The sequence below is a fragment of the Mustela erminea genome, chromosome 2, assembly GCF_009829155.1.
Source record: "Mustela erminea isolate mMusErm1 chromosome 2, mMusErm1.Pri, whole genome shotgun sequence".
NCBI lineage: Eukaryota > Metazoa > Chordata > Mammalia > Carnivora > Mustelidae > Mustela > Mustela erminea.
Window position 1 is genome coordinate 34,468,513 of NC_045615.1, and position 22,364 is coordinate 34,490,876.

A 22,364-nucleotide genomic window follows, 5' to 3' on the forward strand; every position below is an offset into this window, starting at 1 on the left:
AAACTTTAAAGCATTGTTTTTCGTATTTTGTCAGGCAAACTTACCACTACAGCATAGCTACAAACTAAGGTAATAGGACTTTAACACCAAACATAACATGATTAACTAACATTTTGCAAAGTGCAATAAAGTTACATCCAGAGTGTTTAGGAGGAAACAAACAAACAAACAAACAAACAATGATCAATGTGATTGATTAGTTTTAGTTTCCATGATTACTTCCAGCTGGTACTTACTTTGAAAAGAAAAAAATATATATATTTATAACTCTCCCTTTATATTGCCATGACATATAGATGTTGTTCCTTAAATTTTTCTTGAGAATACAAATTAGAAGACAAAGAAAAAAATGAACTTTATCATTGTGATTAATGTTTTTTTTTCTTTTTTTAAATATAATAAACAAAACCTATGAGATACAAGCTTTAGAAGAGCAGATTAATGAAGGAGAGTGGGAAAAGAGACTTCAGAAGGATGGCTAGGCAGGTGAAGGGAAATCATGAGAATTCTGTGTTACAAAAGCTAAAAGGAAGAGAGGTCAAGTAAAACGGTCACTTTCTTGAGAGCGGTTTCAATGGATTAGTTTGGTAGAAGCTGAATTACAGTGGATTGAGACTTAAAGAGGAAGCGTTAAAAAAAAATCAGTTTATGAACACAGCCACAGGTAGAATCCTTATCTTTTGACTTTAGCTATTGTTCTTTCTATTACAGCATTCTGCCGCTCAGCATTAAAAATACTTTTGGTACAGTTTTTACAAATGAACGTTTTCAGGTTACCAACCACAAGAAGCAAATTGCCTGTTTGATGTCAGATTTCTCTAAAATTGAGCTAAAATTGAGAAATTCATCATGTCAAATAAACTGCATACAAAAATATAGGAATAATATTGAAGTTGCTTCTTTTTTGAGTTTTCACACATAAGCCAGGAGGACTTACAGTCCAGAAAATCTAAGTGAAGTGCTTCATACTATGTTGGTCCTATTAGTACATGATTTTCACCAGTCATTTTGCCCCATGTTACAGACTGTGGCTTTCAGCAAGGTGGGAAATTGATGCCCTTTTTAAAAAAAATTGTTCCCTTTTAGATGTGCATACCAACATATATAATCCAGAATATTGTACCAAATTTATTTAAAAATAATTCCATTCTGTTCATTTTTCTTAAATTTAATTTTTTCAGCGTACCAAGATTCATTGTTTACACACCCCACACAGTGCTTCATGCAATAGGTGTCCTGCTTAATACCCATCATCAGACCCTCCCCTCCAAACCCTCAGTTTGTTTCTCAGAATCCAAAGTCTCTCATGGTTCTTCTTCCCCTCTCCCAACTCACTTCTCTTCTTCATCCAACGTCCTCTGTGTTATTCCTTATGCTCCACAAGTAAGTGAAACCATATGACAATTGACTCTCTCTGCTTGACTTATTTCACTCAGCATAATCTCCTCCAGTCCTGTCCATGTTGCTACAGAAGTTGGGTATTCATCCTTTCTGATGGAGGCATAATGCTCCATTGTAAATCTATTCATTTTGAAGACAAAACTGACAACAGATGGTTTGATAAACTGTAAATAAATAATTGCATAAAGTTTATTTTTTAATATCATCTACGAAGGTCATCATAAAAACTGACATATGGAATTAATTTAATTTCAGCCTACACATATACGTTTTTGCTATCGAATCAAAAACGTATTATAAAGTCAAGTCTGGGGACGTTTTTTGGGAGATAGAATATGAGTCATGGGTCACTGTATGTTGTCTTGTTTTTCTGCCTCAGTCTGAAGCACCAGTACTTAAAATTTGAAGTCCAGGTTACCATAAGGTTATATAATTTAATAAAATTCCTTGGTAATGTCAGCTAGACCCCAAGTTTCATTCTGTTCCACAGTTGTCAAACACACTTTAAAATATATATATATATATCCTGTACTGTATATAACCATCCATATACAACTATAAACATCTATAAGGTTATGTTACTATATCTCTCATAAATTTTATATATATTCATGAAAATTGTTTATTTATATAAAATACATATTTATTTATATATAATAAATATATATATAAAACTACTGCATCACTACAGTTATATAAGCACTGCTATAACCATCTATATATAACTTTAACCATAGCCATATATAACTATCTTCCCAGTGAATTTCATTGTGAAAAAACAAATGTACAAAGCAAAAAAAAAAAAAAAATTCTGAAAATTCTACTTAATCCATATGATTTTGTAGAGATGGTGATGCTGATGTCCTTTGTGTTGGCTTTTATAAACTCTATAGAGTACTAAATAAAAAGTTGCTGGGGTTCACAGAACTGTGGCTTCTAAACAGTGCCTTAGACACTGAAAGCAATTGAATGTGTGTGTCCTTTCTTTCCACACTGAATGGATTCTAGTCAAATACATTGTAGCATTTAAAAGAAAAATATTATATTTGGAATCAGGACAGTGACATTCCAGGCCCATGACTACCTTCATTGTGGGCCCACCAGTTACTCCTGCTGCGTATCATATTCTTCCCGTATAAAAAGAAGGGGTTACACTACATCTCTAATATGGTTTTCAATTCTGTTGTCTTATATTCGATGTTGTAGCTAAATTTTTTACTTCAAAAATATCTTTAGTGCACTAGACGTATTAATAGTTTTGTATAAATATTGCAGCATAAATTGTTTTAATAAATAAATAAAATAAAAAATAAGTAAAGATTGCAGCATAGTTTTGTAAAGCAAAGATAGCTTTGGGAAACAAATATTTACCACCTAATATGCTCTTCATGATGTGGGATTTTCATTTTTTTAAAGCAGAGTACACACATCTTTTTCTTTTTTTTTTAATTAAATGGAATTCAGTGTGAATACTTTCTCCTAATGCAAGCTTAAATTATTATACATTTCACACTGCAGTCCTTCCAAAATGCCAATGAATATATTTTATCTATATTTAGTTTCCTTCTTCTTCAAGTTAAGCTGGCTATTGAAAGGTATAATTGGTGAAAAGCCGGACAGTTTTTGTTCATCCAAATTAATGACTTCGATGTCATTGAAATAGAAGTTCTTCCTTTGAACGTTAAATTAATTTGATGGTCATCATTCTTATTATTTAACAATTATAATTCTATTCTTATCTAAGATGTTAAAAAAAAGTGTACTGCACATATTATCATCTTTCAACAAGGTATGACATTTCAAAATTTTGGTCTCTTTCACAATATAAACCAATAAGATAGGGTTAAGAACTAAAGAAACTTCTGTTTTTATGTATGTGTCTGTATAGAATTGAAAGACACTTACCCATGCAGTATGGACATAGAAGTCACATAGCTACTGCTCTCTCATGATCCCTCCCTTTGTTTGTTGTATCTGCATTTGTATTGATCCAAAGTGAAGGTAAAGGAAAGATTCTCTCTTCCAGTAGTTTTCAGTCTGATTAAGTAGTTGCTTGCTGTCTATGGCTACTACTTGTACAGGTTTTCTTCTGTATCTGTGTCATTATGTGTGTTTTAAAGGTAGAATTACATGACAGAACCATGGGTCAGATTTGAGTGGAGTCAGCCTTGGATTCAGATACCAGTTTTGACAATGACCAGCTTTCTGAACTTGGACACTTTATCCTGTTACATTTCTCTTTCATTATATTTAGTTCAATATAAGCAATAATACTTAGCAGAAAAAATATTTTTGGATGATTAAGTACTGTATGGTGCTCTCCTAATATGTTTAGTAGGATATGCATGATCTATTTTTCCTTTACTATTCTTCAGTATGGTCCTACAGCATGAAGGCAGTGACTCGTAGCTGTTTTCATATTGTTTTTAACTATGCTTATTAGAATGAACATTTCAAGATGGGACAATCATTAGGAGAAATCATTGTTCTCATAAGGGTAACTAACTGCTAGGTGCAAAAAATCTACTTCTGTGATAGGGAGAATCCATTGCCCATAATGGAAGTACATTCTTTAGAGTTTTTTTTTTTTTTCCTAAGAGAAGTATTAAATTAGAACTCAACCACAGAGTTCGAAGTAGTAGGTATGAAGTTAAAGTGGGTCAAAAGATAAAAACAGTTACTCAACAGATTTGCTCATAGAAAATATTCTTTTACTCATTTTAGTCTCTCAGGTCCTTCCAATTTCAGTTGAGTTAAAGGAATGAAAAACTCAGTCCTTGACAAGGGAAGCTTTTCCACAGGAACTTCCCACTGAAAACCTGGTTTTGATCGAGGTATAAAAGAAAGGCCTTTTGTAATAACAGCCACTTGAATTCTAGATTGATTTCATAGTCAGTTTTAATGAATATTTTCAATTACATGAAGACTATTAAGAATCCCTTAATGTATACCTACTATTTCAAATTAATTACTTATCACCATTAATTTATTCATTCATTTATCTATCTAAAAATATTTATTGAGCTCATGCTGTCTGCCAGGTACTGCTCTAATTCACACAGGTAATTAACAAAGTCCTGTCTTTATGGATCTAACATTCTGGTTGGAAATGGAGAATAAACAAACCAGTAGAAATATAGCATGCCAGATGATAAGAGCTATGACTTCCAGTCATTCCATTTCAATGGAAATTTTCATGCATCTTTTTCTCCAAACTTAAAACTTCACTATTTTCATTTTCTCTATCTCCTAGCAGCACTTGATCTTCTGTTTTGACTAAACCTGCCTGAGAACTTAGTCTCTGGGCCTCTTCTCTTTTCCAAATTTTTCCTATCTCATACCTAGATTAGATGACATATAAATGCTAAGAACTCCAAATAGGTATGTCTAACCCATGCCTCTTTGCTGAACTTCAGGTTCCTATATACCATGACTACTTAATATCTCCAGTAGGACTACCAAAAGGTCGCTCAAAGAAGGAATGATAGTTTTCTCCCTCGAACTTGTTCTTCCTCATATCCTTTTCCAGATCAATAAATCTACTCAGAAGCAATAATCTGGTACAGATGCTAGACTATATAGGGTCATAAATCCCTTCCTACAGATGAGGCCCAAGTAATATAATTGGTTTTGCTTAGGTTATACAGTGTGACAGGGTAGGTTAGAAGTCAATTTCTCTGTCTCATAGAATTATAGAATACCAAAAAGGAAAAAGGCACTAGTAATCATGTAGGCCACTTCTCTATTACGGAAGAGAACAAAGGTCTGTGGAATTTAAGAAACTCAGAGATTGTGATAGAACTGGTTTAATGTACACACACACACACACACACACACACACACATAAATCTTCTTAAATCAATAATTAGCAGTGAAAAGGTGAAAAGACACATGAGAGACACGTGTAAAAATTGCAGCAGAGAGCAGTCAAGTCCAGACAAAATTGACAGGGAAGATTTCATCAAGGAAGTGGCTGGAACGGTCTTGAAAGACCTACAATATTTTTCTAGGCTGGAGTGAGAGGCCGTGAGGGCACTCCAGGATAAACCCTCAGATACTTGACTTCTCTGCGACATTTGAGAATGTTGTGGATTTGCTTCACCTTGACATTCTTTTCATTCGTATGCATGATACCATAGTTTCCTTCCCCATCTCAAATGCTATATTTCATTCTTAAGGCAGTACTTTAACACTCTTAGTTTGTTTTCCCAAGTGAGGTGAAATTCTAGAGAATGTGTAAACAAATCAAAATCCCTGAAATCTGAATCTACTAAATCATATAACTAGTCTAAATCCTACTGCCATGAGCTGCACAGCATGTTACACCATATGGTGAATAAAATAGTTTGATTCAAAGATAAACATTATTTTTTGAACAAAAGAAACCTTTCTCCATTCCCCTTACTATTTTCAAGTATAACTTTGTTAAATCTAATGTTGAGCAGATACTTTTTAGATTTGTAAACATTTTGTTTTCTCTAAGCTAATAACGAGGTTGTTTTCTGATGCTTCCATATAAACGTTGAGGTTGTAAGGAAAAGTCATAGGATCATTATTGCACCATCTGTTCCAGCTGGTTTTGTTTTCGTCACGTGCTTTTCAGTGTTCTTACCGAGCTATCAACAAACTGCCAATTAATTATGAAATCCTAACATGTTGTCAGAGGTTATAGTACTGAGAAAGTGAGATCATGAGTCAGTATATCATGGGATTGATTACTACTGATTTATAATTTCCAGAACACCTTCTGTGAAGGAGTGAACTTTTAAAGACATAATAATGACATCTTTGGATCCTGTAGCTGAGGAGAAATAAGAAAATGATAATTATTTTCTGAGCGTCTATCAAGAAGTGTCATCTTTTTATTTAGATTGCTAATTGATGGCTATCTAATTGGATTCAATTATTTTTCTTACTAATATCTTAATGAAGAAAATCTTGCAAGGTAGTCATTCACAGAAGATAAATGAAGAAACTTGTCTTAGTTTTTTGTCTTATCTAACACTTACTGCTGAGCTCAATGCCTATCTGCAATAGAAATCAGGGTTCTCCCCACCCCCAGAAAAGTAGCTGATCTTTTTAAAAAAGATTTAACTAATTAATTAATTAATTAATCTGAGAGAGAGTAGAGAAGGGGCAGAGGGAGAAGAAAAGATAGAGAGTCTCTGCACCTAGTGCAGAGCTGACTCAGGGCTCTATCTCATGACCCTGAGATCTTGACCTGAGCCAAAACCAGGTGTTGGATGTTCAACTGACCAAGCCACCCAGGTGCCCTGGTATCTGACTTTTAATATCAGTTATTTCATTTTTTTCTGTGACACCAAATAAATTACTCCATTTGTCTGAATAGCTTTTGATGAGATAAAAAGTATGTATTTTTATTATTATATTTTAAGTTTTTGTAAAACTTTGTATTAATAAGAAATTTTAGTCATGAAAATATAGGATTATCAATGAAAAAATTAATCATGGCTAATAATATGAGAAGTAGATGAAAATGGTATAAATAAGTTGTATATAATACACTGAAGATTTGCATGTTGACTTGTTACCAACTTTTTGTAAAATTTCATAAAGCAGACGTTCCTAGCCTATTGCTTTTTGGCAGAAAAAAATACTTCAAGAGATTATTGATCTAATTATCATTATGTGGAAGTTTTCTCACTCAAAATTTGTAAGATTTTTTTTTTTGGTCATCTATTAAAATTAAGTAATTGTTTATTTAATCTATATTTTATAGTATATGAAATATTTTTAGCTGTGTGGAATATATGTGTGTGTGAATGTGTGTGTGTGGTGGGTGAGAGAGTGAGAGAGGAAGAGAGAGAGAATACAGAAAAATAAAAACCCTTAAATGAGGAGCTTAAGAAATTTATGACCCAACCTTTACCCTGTCATAATGAGACAAGGTTGTTGCCATGCCTCTTTCCTACCTTTCCTGTTTGACAACTGAAGGAACATAGTATTCAGAACCCCTAATAAAATATCCCTTCAGCTAAGTTGGTCCTGTTTGCTTTATTCTTAGGCTCTATCTTAGATTTAAAATATTCCATCCAGTTGTCTTATAAACAAATATTTACCTCTGAGAGAAGTATTAGACTATACATCAAAATGACAGCAAAGGGATGGATTGCAAATGAAATTATTTAGTTTTCTGGTTCAGTTTCAGATGTTTTGTAGTGGTAGTGAAATAGGAATTGCATTCAATATTGTCAGAATGCAAGAAAACACAATCTCTTTTTTTTTTTTTTTTTGCTCTTGAATGCAGGATGACATTCACTTATGCATTCATTTATTGAGTGTCTAGTAGGTACCAGGCAATTTGCTAGGCCCAGATGATATAATGCTGAGAAAAACCAATCACCAGATCCCTGTATTCATGAAGTTTGAAGGAGAAGAGAGATATATAATGTAGTGAAGAAGTCCACCATTATTTAAATAATCATATTAATGATGTATAATTACAAATGGTTGTTCTGAAATGAAGGAAGACTGATCTATGAGCATGAGTAACTAAGAAATGTAGCTCAAGCTTGATATTATGGGAAAGATTCTTAAGAGATATGTCTGATATGTGAAGGTCTTTGGGAAATAAATGGGGTGGGAAAAGGTATACTTCCAGTAGAAGAAAGTAAGGTACAAAAGTCTCATAGTGAGAATGCACCAAGTTCAGAGAACTAAATGAAAGTCAGTGTGGCTGGAGAGCAGTTCTCTAGAAGAGAAAAACATTCAGAGCCTAGATTTTGCACTTGCAGGATAGGTCAAGGATTTTGGTTTTTATCTTAAGGGTAAATGAGTATATCCTAAAGTTATTTACAAGGGTAATGAAGTCATCATATTTTCCTTTGACATGACCATGTGGGCTATTGCATAGGGAATGATTCAGGGTGCATAAGCATGAATGGGGATGGCCAGTAAGGTTGTGCTTGGGGCAGTTTAGGGGAGATGTGGTGGTGATAGTGTGAACTCAGGTTTTGACAGTAGACTGGAAAGAAACTGATTTTAAGAGATACATTTTGAAGGCAGAAATAACAGAGCTAAGGGATGAGTTTAGTATGAAAGTTAAGGGAGTCAAAGGTGTCTCTTCATTTCTGGCTTGACTAAATGGGCAAACGAGAATCTGGGAAAGGGTGACTTTATGTGGGGCTTGTATACCATGAACCGTTTTGAAATATACATGTAGCTGACTCTTCTAATCTGGAGTTTGGATGAGAAGCAATGATGCAAAATTTCCCTCTGCTATCCCAAACTACAGCATTCCTATGTATTTTCATTAAAAAAAAAAAAAAAGCATAGAAAGAAGCAATTATTTTTGAGTGTTCTCAGACCTCCCTCTTAGGCTTTTCTGATACCTTAGGACACCTCTTACTACTGGATGCCAAAATAAATCCAGATAAAACACAGATGCTCACAGGCACAATTCAAAATCCTGGTGGCTTGGTGCTGGGATGCTGAGGGTAGTTCTGTCTGGGAAGGAGCTTGGCAGGGCAACACTCTCTGCTCCACCCTCCAGAGGAATGCTGCTTCTGGGCTCACTTCAAAACAAATGCTGAGCACTATTTTTTCTTCTCATCTTTTTGTTTGTTTGTTTTTGTGAAAACAAAAATCCTTTTCAGATTTCTTTTGGGTAGTAAAAACAGGTACTGATAGTGTAGTTGTTCCTTAAAAACAAAGTGGTCTAAAAGCATGAGGTAGCTGTAATTAAAACGATAGATGATGTTGAAATGTCTGGCTGGATGGAGGGAGCAGGTAAGTGGCTAAGAATGAAATTTGGTAAGCTATAATATTTAATAGTGAAGCAAAGGAGTGGGATGAAGCTATGCAAGGACTGAGAAATTTTCATAAGTTCTAGAGAAACAGAAGAGAGGGGTGTCTTAAACACCAAGTAAAGTGACCATTTCTTGAAACAAAGAAATATTACTTTGTTTTTTTTAAATTAACATATAATGCATTATTTGTTTCGGGAGTACAGATCTGTGAATCATCAGTCTTACCAAAGAAATGTTACTTTGATAGAGTGATAGAGATAGAAACATGCTTGAGTGAACTAATTTTGGAAATTAGCTAGAAAGATATACACAACTCTTTCAGAATATTCAGGAAGTAGAGGAGAGAAATTATCTTAAAACCTGGGTGATTTGAGCATCTTTAAAGATGGAAGTTAATTTTTTATAAACATATATTTTTATCCCCAGGGGTACAGGTCTGTGAATCACCAGGTTTACACACTTCACAGCACTCACCAAAGCACATACCCTCCCCAATGTCCATAATCCCAACCCCTTCTCCCAAACCCCCTCCCCCCAGCAACCCTCAGTTTGTTTTGTGAGATTAAGAGTCACTTATGGTTTGTCTCCCTCCCAATCCCATCTTGTTTCATTTATTCTTCTCCTACCCACTTAAGCCCCCGTGTTGCATCATCACTTCCTCATATCAGGGAGATCATAGGATAGTTGTCTTTCTCTGCTTGACTTATTTCACTAAGCATGATACGCTCTAGTTCCATCCATGTTGTCGCAAATGGCAAGATTTCATTTCTTTTGATGGCTGCATAGTATTCCATTGTGTATATATACCACATCTTCTTGATCCATTCATCTGTTGATGGACATCTAGGTTCTTTCCATAGTTTGGCTATTGTGGACATTGCTGCTATAAACATTCGGGTGCACGTGCCCCTTTGGATCACTACGTTTGTATCTTTAGGGTAAATACCCAATAGTGCAATTGCTGGGTCATAGGGCAGTTCTATTTTCAACATTTTGAGGAACCTCCATGCTGTTTTCCAGAGTGGCTGCACCAGCTTGCATTCCCACCAACAGTGTAGGAGGGTTCCCCTTTCTCCGCATCCTCGCCAGCATCTGTCATTTCCTGACTTGTTTAAAAATCAAAAAATAAATAAATAAATAAATAAATAAATAAATAAATATCAAAAGTCCCTAGGGAGTTACATAAGAAAATATAATAATAGAACAATTGGAAAGAATTTTAAAAATGTAAGAAAGGAGAGAAATGTCTACAGGGCTGAATGAAAGGAGGGCTTGACCTGTATTTGAGTTGCTTATTAAAAAACAACTGGGGTGTGGGGGCTTGAAACAAATACTTAATTTTTCACATTTGTTAAAATTTCTTGGCACATGTGTTCTATTCTCTACACTTTTCTGTTTGAAATATTTCATTAAAAAAGAACTCTAACCAGCAAAAAAAAAAAAAAAAAAAAAAGATGGAAGTTAATAACTGGGTGGGGACATTTAGACAACAATAACTATCAGGTTTAATTAATTGGTTAAGTTTCTCAAGAAGTCAGATATACAGAACAGGGGGAGAAAGAGCTTCTTTATTGTCACAATGGGACAAAGATGTGCCGGTGAAAGTGATAAAATGGGATATGGTTTAATTCAAAGCATAGATTTATTTTTTGGAAGAGGGCTTAGAGTTTATATAATAAATTCATGCCATTTTACAATTACTCTGGTATATTTAAAGATAAAGAGCAGTGGACAGACTCACACGGCTTTTAGTTTAAAATACTTATTAAGAAAATTTTAGGAAAATATTCTTTTAGCTTATTGGGAAAATGTATTCATAACTCAGTATAACCCTCTGCCTTATTTTTGTTGTACCTCAGTTTATTAAGTACCTACCATAGAAGACCACCTTGTCAAACTCTTACCAGCCTTTGCTAGTGAATTATAATAGCTATAGTTTTATTAAGTGTTATTCATCGAATGTACTCAAAAACAAGTTCAAAATTTATAAGTATGTTGATAATTGTACTCTATATGGATGCTTAGAAATTTAGCCATGGCTTAAGGTTTTGTTTTTTGTTTTTTGTTTTTTTTTTTTCATTTTCTTTCAACTTAATTTTAAAATATTTTTTAAAAGGTTTTATTTATTTGAGAGACAGAGAATGAGAGAGAGAGAGCATGAGAAGTGGGAGGGTCAGAGGGAGAAGCAGACTCCCTGCCGAGCAGGGAGCCAGTTGCAGGACTCGATCCCGGGACTCCAGGATCATGACCTGAGCCAAAGGCAGTCGCTTAACCAAATGAGCCACTCAGGCATCCCCAACTTCATTTTAATTAATTCTCCTCCATACCTTTTGATTGGCATTTATGTCTCCATGTATTTAATGTTGTGTAAGGCTGTGTGAGTGAACAAAACAGTGTTTATTTGTTTGTTATGATCAAGGGTATCATAATCTTTTTTTGGAGATGCTTACCTATTACGGATTCAGTTGGCAATTGCCTACAAGTTTTGATTAGATCTGTGGAGAATTCTATGCACTATTGAATACTTCTTGAAGAATTTTTTCAATATATAAAACATTTTCTCATTACTTCCAATGCTAATTTTCACAGGTGAGAACCAATGAGAATGTTAAAGTGCTGGTCAGCAGTTTTGGTTCTTGGATTCATTTTTCTGGAGTCAGAAGGAAGGCCAACCAAAGAAGCAGGATATGGCCTTCAATCCTACCAACCTCTAATCAGATTGCGACACAAGGTACAGTCAGCATTCTGAATTTGCTCATAGTGCCTAGCAATTATGAACTGAACTATTAGGTGTCTGCTTTATTATTCACTTAGGAGCACTTATTGCAGTATATACCTTCAGAATATAATTTATGTATAAAAATGCACATTTTAAAACATGAAATTGTAGCAATTAGGAAATTTATAATTTGGGGAATTAAATATTTCTTAAAGTATAGAGATGGCTCATTGAAAAAATCATTTAAATTTACATTAAGTCATGGTAATAGTGACATAAAAATAAGTAAATATGTTAAGACACTATCAGCTAGACAGACTAGATAGTTTCTGTTATTCCCATATTAAATTTAGAACTTTTTAAACTAAAACATTGTTATGCTTTTTAATTTGAAGTAAAAGTAAACAAAAAAGATGTCTATACCATCCGGAGTTAGATAGGCTGGTAAAGAAATTAGTATTTATGGAAATCATTAAATGTTTTAATTTCATAAAAAATCATAATTTTACATTTTTAATATTGAGGAAATACTTCACTTTCTTATGTTAAATATTTTCAAGTATAAAATAAATAGGCTTTAGGCATACTATAAATTACATAATGTACTTACATTAATTAAGCTGGTACTTTTATTTTAATAATAGGGCAACTTTAATACTAAAGTAGCTGTTTATTCAATCAAATTAAAAGTTTATAATACATTTTGATTTTCATTCAAAGTAGGAATCAAAACAAAAAATGACATATTAATTATGGAGAAAATATATATCTTAAAATTTCTTATTTGTCTTAAAAAAACTTGAAATAAATATAAGTACAGTTGGCCCCTCAACAACATTAAGTGTTAGGGATGCTGGCCCCTGCATAGTTGAAAATCCATGCATAACTTTTTTTTTTTTTTTTAAGATTTTGTTTATTTATTTGACAGAGAGAGAGAGAGTGAGAAAGCACAAGCCGGGGGGTGTCAGGCAGAGGCAGAGGGAGAAGCAGGCTCTCCATTGAGCAGAGAGTCAACATGGGGCTAGATCCCAGGACCCTGGGATCATGACCTGATCTGAAGGCAAGTGCTTAACACACTGAGCCACTCAGGTACTCCACACATAACTTTTGACCCCCAATTCTTAAATATTAATAGCTTACTATTGACTGAATCCTTACTGATAATATAAACAGTTAATGAACACATATTTTGTGCATTATGTGTATTATATAGTATATTCTCACAATAGAGTAAGCAAGAGAAAAGAAAATGCTAATGAAAATTATAAGGAGGAAAAATACAGTTACAGTAAAGTACCATATTAATTTTAAAAATTGTGTGTAAGTGGGTCATTCAGTTCAGACCTGTGTTGTACACATACATGTATAATACACATGTATTTACATTGCATCTGTACACATTGCATATATTTTGCTGAAAATCTTTCACATTCTAATGTTTTGATAAAATCACTAATCTTGACTGGAATTTTATGTGCCAGATCATAGGGTAGGCTCTTAAATGTACTATTTTTTTTAATCTCCAAAATAGTATTATAAAGATGTACCTTTTTCATTTGATATATGAAAAGTCACAATTTTTAGAAATGTTAAGGGATTTTATGAATGCCTACATTTATGAAGTATATTAATTGACTAAGGTAACATGCAGTACAGTTTTGGTAGCCAGAAAAAAATAAAATAAGTAAAATATTGAAACATACTTCAATTACAAAAATCATTCTTGAAATTTAGTCCCATGTAAATCTAAGTAAGTTTCTGGATAAATGCAACTGGAGAATTGACCTTGTTTCACTATCTTTCAGTTATCATTTGTGTCCCCTACCTCATAGACTAACAATCAGTTTTATCCTACTCCAAAGCATAGAGATAAGAACTCATTTATGAACACTCTCAAAACATATTACTAATACAATATATTGGCTCATTTTGTTGCATACCAGTGAAGATGCATTCTGTGCTGTTTGTCTACCCTAAGTTATGTATCTTGAGGTCAGGAACTATGCCTTTCTAATCCTTTCATTCCTGATGCTGTGAATATAATAGATAAGGTTTAATTGTCTCCGTGGCAGAAAAAGGATGGCAGAATGTATAGTTATGCAGTTTTTATTATTCTCCTGCTAAATATAATACCACAGGTTTTTATGTGTCAGCGTACATTTATAAACAAACTATTTTGAATTAAATTTGGTTGTTGAAGATAAATTTTCATGCATTGCTGTGAGATTTAGTAAATCTTTATTTTTTTAAAATTTTTAGAAGATTTTATTTATTTATTTGACAGATAAAGATCACAAGTAGGCAGAGAGCCAGGCAGAGAGAGAGAGGGGGAAGCAGGCTCCCTGCTGAGCAGAAAGCCTGATGCGGGGCTCGATGTGGGGCTCCATCCCAGTACCCTGGGATCATGACCTGAGCCGAAGGCAGAGGCTTTAACTCACTGAGGCACCCAGGTGCCCCTTTAGTAAACCTTTAAAGAAAAGAAACAACATAATGAATTAAGCCTATTTTAGAAACACTAATAATCGCCAAAAATGATCGAAGTTACTTCCCAATCTTTTCCATCTCGGTGGCTCTTACCTCTAAATAGTTAAAGGTAATACATGATTACTGGTATTTAAAAGCAGAGAGGTAGAATGTTAGTAATACCTAACTACTAAATGATTTAAGACAGAGGTAAAATTAAGCTATTAAAGTCATTTGTGAAAGTGTGTGTGTGAAAGCTTGTATTTGACAGGAGTAAAGAAGTACCCACAGTTGTACAGTCTCTGTCAAACCTCACCAAGTACTTTCTGCTCACTAGCAACATCCCCATGCAACTGGGCTCATATGCAAACTTATTGGTGAAACCTCCCCAAACCGTAATTAAAAATAGAACAGTCACAGACATTGCTTATCTCCCTTTTGAAATATGTTTTCACCATTTGTCATGGTTATGAGAGATATATATATATATGTGATTTGTTTATTTGTTTTTTGGATGGTTTTTTCCTTCCATTATAATGTGAACTACTACTCATCTTGCTATACCATAACACCTAGAATTGTGTTTGGCCCATAGTCAACACTTCATAAATACATATGGAATTAATGATTCCATCTGCTGACTAGAATAAACTGAAATTATATATATATCTGATATATAATTATATTATTGAGTTTATTATATTATATAGTTTATTATAATGAATAATACATTAATTAGGTATAATATGTTCTGTTTATGAGAGTAAAATAAACAGAGCAATATGTAATAACATATTTAAAATAAATTATTTTAATATCATTACAAAGATAATTCCCTATTCTTTGTTATTTTTTAACCTTCAGTTTCATTGAAATTGCAAAGAATATGTCTAAATTTCTGTAAGACTTAGGGAATGGATAAGAAGATTTTCTATTTGGATTAAATTCCACTGTTTTGAATATATTTATTGACTAGAAAACAATAAAATAATATAAATAATATATATAATACATCTTGATATATACTAGCTATTTTCCACATTTTTCCCAGAGAGGTGTCAGTACTTCGGGTGTGAACAAATACACGTTTAGAACTCATGTTTACCAAATATTTGCATGCCAACTGTGTAATGAATCCTCTCTGGGGACCAAAAAGTGAAATGTGGTTTATTTGTCAGATTACATAGAAATGTTGTAGATTTAAATATAAATATATATGTACATATTTATATCACTTACAACTCAGGTATACATAAATGTGACTGAAAACATGTTTGCATCATAAATATGAATATCATATACATCCAACATGTTAATTATAGAAATTGTAATTATAGTCCACAGTATATCTGAAGGAGCTGATCATGTGTTTCACCTTTGTGTTTATCCAACAGGCATTTATGGAATATCAAATGTAGGAATGTAGCAGCTTTATTTTATACATTAGGTCTTTTAATTATTGAATATTCCTAAGTGCTTTTATGGTTTTTCCATAGATGAGGAAACTGGAGTTCACAAATATATAGTAATTTTTAATGCTTAATTTTTTTCTCTAACTTAATTTTTAAGTTAGAGAAAGGATTTAGGATTTAAGATAAAGTACTTTTTTAAAAAATATTTTATTTATTTATTTGGCAAACTATTTTGAATTAAATTTGGATGTTGAAGATAAATTATATATTGCTGTGAGATTTAATAAACCTTTTTTTTAAATTTTTTAAAAGATTTTATTTATTTATTTGACAGACAAAGATCACAAGTAGGCAGAGAGGCAGGCAGAGAGAGAGGAGGAAGCAGGCTCCTTGGGGAGTAGAGAGCCTGATGCAGGACTTGATCCCAGGACCCTGGGATCATGACCTGAGCCAAAGGCAGAGGCTTTATCCCACTGAGCCACCCAGGAGCCCCAAGAGACTAAATACTGAATGCAGAGTATACAATGAGAACTTTTCATAGTAATTTGACCTATGTACCATATATTTCCTATTCTCCCCGCGTTTTTATCACATGTAGGAAGATGGGATTCTATGTCTCTTTGTGGTTGGATTGAACTATGTGTCTAGTTGTGGCCAATGAGTTAAGAGAAGTGCCATGGAATGCATTTGGACTGAATATTTGATCACAATTATAAAATGTTTCTGAACTCTCTTTTTCATCTAGCATTAAAAACAGCATCTGTTCAAGGTAGTGATTGCTTAATCATCCCAAGTTTCTAAATAACTAGGATTAGTAAAACACCCTGGCAATTAGTGATTGTCTTGAAATGTGAAATGAGAGGGAGAAAACAAAACAAAACAAAACAAAACAAAACAAAACACTTTTGTTTTAAACCACTGAGATTGGAAGTTGTTAACTCCACATTGACTATAGCCCATCCTCGCCAATAAAGACAGAACTAGAACTCAGACTCACATCACCTCATCAGAAATCCTGGGCTCCTTCTCTGTGCCATCTTGGCTTCGTGTTTCATTTCCACTCTTCAGATTTTTCTTACCCTCTTTTCTCTACTTCTATTTTGTCTCTGCTACTTGCTGGGTCATAATGGCCCATCACAATGTAACTTCCTGTTGTATTTACAACACTGCAATAGGCATGTCCTAACATTCTAGCGCATTGTCCCATACTCTGATTGATTGGCTATGAATCCTGTTAGAAACAGGATTATGTACATAATATATATATATATATTATATATATAAGATATAATATATATATCTTACTTCGCTTTTCTCACATCACACCTATCATACTGCTGCATTGTTTGCTGCTGATGATAATCAAAGTCAGGCCTGAAAAATGTTATGAAGACAATAGGAATGTTCTTTGAGTACATCCAGTGGGACCACTTAGAGACCTTAAAATTCTTACAACTTTATGTGACCAGGGAATGCTATGTCCATTTTATGGTACAAAGCTACCCCTGCAAACCTAAAGTACCCTGTGATTCCTTTACCTTCTGAATCAAAATGTTTGTCTATGAGAGTAGATATTGTGCAAATGGGCAAAGAGTTGTCATAGCTTAATAAGTCCAGAGAGTGTTGCTATGCCCCATTGTACAGTATAATTCAAAGACATCATTTGTGGGAGATGATTTTTGACTTTTGGTATAAAAGAATGATAGCTGTGGATTGGTGAAGAGTGGCAGAAGAGAACTCTAGGGAAAGAGGGAAACATTAAACAATACATCAAAACCATGACCGCTTAGAGCCTGGAAACCTTCAGGCAAACCCAAGAGCATTATTTCCTGACTGAGGAAAAATTGTACCTTTCTTTCTGAAACCTCTGACTGCTTGCAGCATGTTCAATGGAAGGCCCTTAACATGTTAATATATTTTTGTGGAGGTCGGGAAGCAATCTGGCACACTATCTAAGAGCAAAAATGATGGCAATGAAGAGAGAGAAAGATTACTGGTCAAATAATTAAATATTAAAGACAGTACTGATTAATATATATGTTGATATATGTATCCCATATTCATCATAATGGTTGAATATTATTAATAAATCTCAGATTTTTTTTTCTAATCAAGGAAGTTATGTTTGAAAAATCAGAATGTTTTTGAAATTTTATTTCTGAAAAATGGGATTCTGATATTAATCGAGCTAGTTCCCACAGCCTAGTTTCCACAAGGCAGGATAAATAGGACAAGGTTCCACCAGCACATACCACCAGGAATGTTACATGATCTCTGAGCCGAAGGACACCAGCTTTACTGCATGGGCCATGAGCCTGCCTGTTCTTTGCACCCAAGGAAGACATTATCTCTGTACTAGACAGTAAGCATGTGAATGGAGATACAATCTCTCTCTTCTAAGGTTGTAAAGACACTTGCTCTTCTCTCTAGAGAGAGATATTATCTCTGAGTTTCAAGGAAGTTTTTTAAACAAAAGCCTTGAACAAATAGTCCAGAGCAAATGGCAGTCAGTGTCTCGGTTCCTGAGGCCTCAGAACTATGAGGCACCATCAGGGTTTCCTGATGCACATGGAGAGGACCACCTTTAACAGAAGGTGAGAGTTGCCATCAGGTATATCTATCTAAGGCCCGAATTAAAGCTGTGTGTGCTTCAAAGTTGATTGGTACACTAAACACATGGTACATGGTTATAGCTTCATCCTACTTTTTGCCTGGTTAACCTTGTCTTTTCTGGAACTTGAAGGGGAAAAAATATTTTGCTCGCCTTTGGATGTATTGCATGCATATTTATTCCTTCAAACCAGGGGGAATTTGATAAACTGGGGGAAATTGGCATGCAATGGACTGAATTATTTTGCTTAACAAAAAAAGTAAACAAAGGGATATATCTGCCTCCTAAAATTCTTAAGATGAAGACCTACTACAGAAAATTGTCATTTGATCTCTTCAAGAACTAATTCTCAAAACAGAACTATTATTATTGTTTTGTAGGGTGGTGTGCAGGAAGGATGCTCCCTTACACGTCTCTGACTCTACATTAAACTACTGTTGTAAAGATTTAACAGTTGCTATAGCTTGAAAAAATAGAGCTACTTTCCATCGAAGATTTAAAGTTTTGAAATATTAAAAATGTGATGTTTTAGTATTCTATTTACACCCATTCACAAAGTGTAATAAAGTATACAAATAAAGTCAAATTTATATAGTACATTAAAGCCAAGCTTGTCAGGATTTCAGAAAACTCTACTTATGTGTCACCCTTGGGCACATATCATGCTTTCTACTATCCTAGTATGGATTTTCAAGTGATTTGGGTTACAGTGCTTCCTTTTATCCAATGCCATAATTTAAAAAGATTACCTCGATAGTTAAAAAGCAGCTTTACCCCTGTTTTTCTGAACATTGACCAACCTATGTTGATCAAGAAACACCAGAATATTAGGACCTAGGTGCTATGAAATAAATTTGTCATTACTGTTCATTTTCTTTAGATTGAGTTCCAAAGCTTCCTTATCTTTAGATCTAGTTGTCTTTTCTCACCATTTTTGTCGAAAGGATGTTGGCTACATCCTATTAGTTTGCTAGAAAAACAAACTATTAACACACCTTCATTATCTTCTAATTAAGCACATTATGCTACCTCTTATCTAAAAAATAAAATAAGTAAAATATTGGTATGTTGTTTTAACAGAGTTCAGTGTGGCTATGCTAAACTGTCGATGTAGGAAAAAAGGTTGTGAGTTAGCAGGTGAATAAAGTAAAAATACATTTATCTAATCATTAATATTTATGTATTGCAAACTAGCATTTGCATTTACTACCTCAATGTGTAAATTAATTATAAGTTGTTTTGTACATCTTTAATTATTAAAATTCTATTGTGAATTCAATTAGCAAAGCTGTGTATTATAAATGAAAGGGAATATCCTGATTTATGAGCTTGACATTCAGCAAGTCTAAACGATAAACTCCCTATGGTATATGAGCCACAATTGGAAAGTGTGGTATTATTTTTAACTAATATTACTTACTGGTTATTTTGGGCATCAGTTCCCTGTATATGAGCTGAGAGGTAGGTTTTTAGAATTATATGATAGTAGAAAATATTCATTCCATTTAAAATATATATATACATATAATACAGATAAGAAAGCTGAGGGCCTGGGAGGCAAAGTTCTTCATTGAAGTTCATACAGCTGGGTGTTGCTCAGCTAAGATTAAAACCCGGATTTCCGATCATCCAAAAACAGTTCCATTTTCCTTTAACACACTGCCCCCATAAATTAACATGTTTCTTCGAGTCCAGTTTTTTAACAGCGAAAACATGCATTCACTCATTAGTTCAACAAGTATCTCTTAAGTAGCTGCTACACACAAGAGACTGAACAAAATGATTCAAATTAAATTCTTAAGTACATATGTTGTTTTGTCTGTGATTATTGGTGAAGTAAACATCTCAAAGGAACTGACTGAAAATACAATAAAAGACCTTATTTAGTACCCAGCAAGGGGACCAGCCTTCAGGGACAAGCAGAGTTTGCTCCATAGGGTCTAGTCTACAGGGGAATAAATGGGGGTGACTATGCGTATTTGCCAGATGAGGTAGTGGGAAAAACTTGCTTGGTTAAGATGTTGAACTAGTCACCAGGCTGTCTGAAAGTGATTGCGAATTTATCAGTTGTGTGGATTAAACAAACAGCCCATTCAGATATGGGGCCGTCAATCGTTACACTAACAATTGGTAGAAATAACGAACAAAAAACAAATGTTTATTTTCAACATTCTGTCCAAAGTTTGCTTACATATGTTATAAGAAATGCTGGCATTGTGGTTTTGTTTTCTCTTGAGGTAGAGGCCTCTTTCTCAATTTTTTTCTCAATTTTAATAGGCTTTTCCCTCAAAAAAAATTCCTTTTTTATTTATTTTTATATTTTAGTGTGGTTGACACACAATGTTATATTAGTTACGGGTGTACAGCATAGTGATTCAACAACTCTATTTGTTATGCTACACTGACCACTATTTTTAGAGCAGTTTTAGGGTAACAACCAGTTTGAGCCGAGAGTTTAGAGGACCTATATTCCTCTTGTCACCATACCTGTACATCCCCTCCCCCACTATCAAAAATTTGCAGGATATTTTGCCAATGAGCTTTAAAATCTTTTATAAAGACCTCACAGAAACAAGAGTTCTGCCAATGCTGAAACAGATAATTAAACAAATACAATAACATAAAGTTTTAAGGTATATTATTTAAAGAATTATAAATGCTTCTCCTCATTGTGTAAAGGTGCAGAAAATTTTTGAAGGGAATTATATATCCCTTATGTTTTAGTTTTCCCAAATTTTGGAATAAAATTTTAAGCATACAGCAAATTTCAATGGACTATATAATGAATACCCATGTAACCATAACCTAGATAAATATTTTATTATGCTTGGTTCTCGCATATATATGCATTTGTTTGTGTGTATCTCCATCCCTCTTATCATTTATTTATCTATCCTACTTTTTATTCATATCAAATTATATTATAGACATTAAGCTTTTCTTTCTTAAATATTTTTCATATGAATGTATCACAGTATTTTGTTTTATTTTTAAATCCATTTCCTGTGGATAAAACCGGGTTGGAAGTCTTATGAATGAAGTGTCCATGAACATTCTTGTACAAGTCTTTTCGGTTATATATTTTCATTTTCCTTGGGTTAATAGTATTAGTGGATTGCTGGTTTGTAAGTTTGGTATTCTTTCCTTTAAAAAGAAATCCCCATGGAGCACCTGGGTGGCTCAGTGGGTCTAGCTCTTGATTTTGGCTCAGGTCATGATCTCAGGGATTGGACTAGCTCGGGCTCCACACTCAGTGGGGAGTCTGCTTGAGGATTCTCTCTCGCTCTGTACCTCCCTCTACATGTTCTCTCTCTCTCTCTCAAATAAATAAATACATCTTTAAAAAAGAAGAGAAAAGGGACACCTGGGTGGCTCAGTTGGTTAAGCAGCTGCCTTCGGCTCAGGTCATGATCCCAGCGTCCTGGGATCGAGTCCCACATCGGGCTCCTTGCCCCGCAGGGACCCTGCTTCTCCCTCTGACTCTGCCTTCCACTCTGTCTGCCTGTGCTCGCTCTCGCTCGCTCTCTCTCTGACAAATAAATAAATCTTTAAAAAAAAAATAAAAAAATAAAAAAAAGAAGAGAAAAGAAACCATCAGAACTTCTTCTAAACAAGATGCACAATTTTACATTCTCAACAGAAATGTATAAAATTTCCAGCTACTTTACATTTATGCAACTTTTGCTGTTTTCTGTTTTTAATTTTAGCCTTTCTGGAGTGGTATTTACTGTAGTTCTAATACAATTTTTTTTTAATTCAAACTTTTTTGGTGACTGGTGGTGACATTGAGAATTTTTTCATTTGTGTACTACTCATAAATTTTGTTTATGGGGTGTCCAGAATTGTCTGCTATTTTTTATAATTTTGTTTTTGTTTTTATTTTACTGTCATTCAAATGCTATATATTTCCTCAATACTTCAAAAATATGTGATTATTTTATGGAAATATTTATATCACTGTTAAATTTTAAACTACATATAGCCACTGT

General features: G+C 33.8%; 1 protein-coding gene across 4 annotated transcripts in view; it reads left to right on the forward strand.

Annotated features, from left to right (window-relative positions):
• Positions 1-22,364, forward strand: part of FSTL5 (follistatin like 5) — a 761,141-nt gene that overhangs the window by 35,744 nt on the left and 703,033 nt on the right. For all 4 annotated transcript variants that reach the window (XM_032332636.1, XM_032332637.1, XM_032332635.1 and 1 more), the window contains exon 2: positions 11,760-11,901. In XM_032332636.1, the coding sequence (XP_032188527.1) occupies positions 11,770-11,901 (132 nt within the window). In that variant the 5' untranslated portion in view covers positions 11,760-11,769. The remainder of the gene's footprint in view (positions 1-11,759; positions 11,902-22,364) is intronic.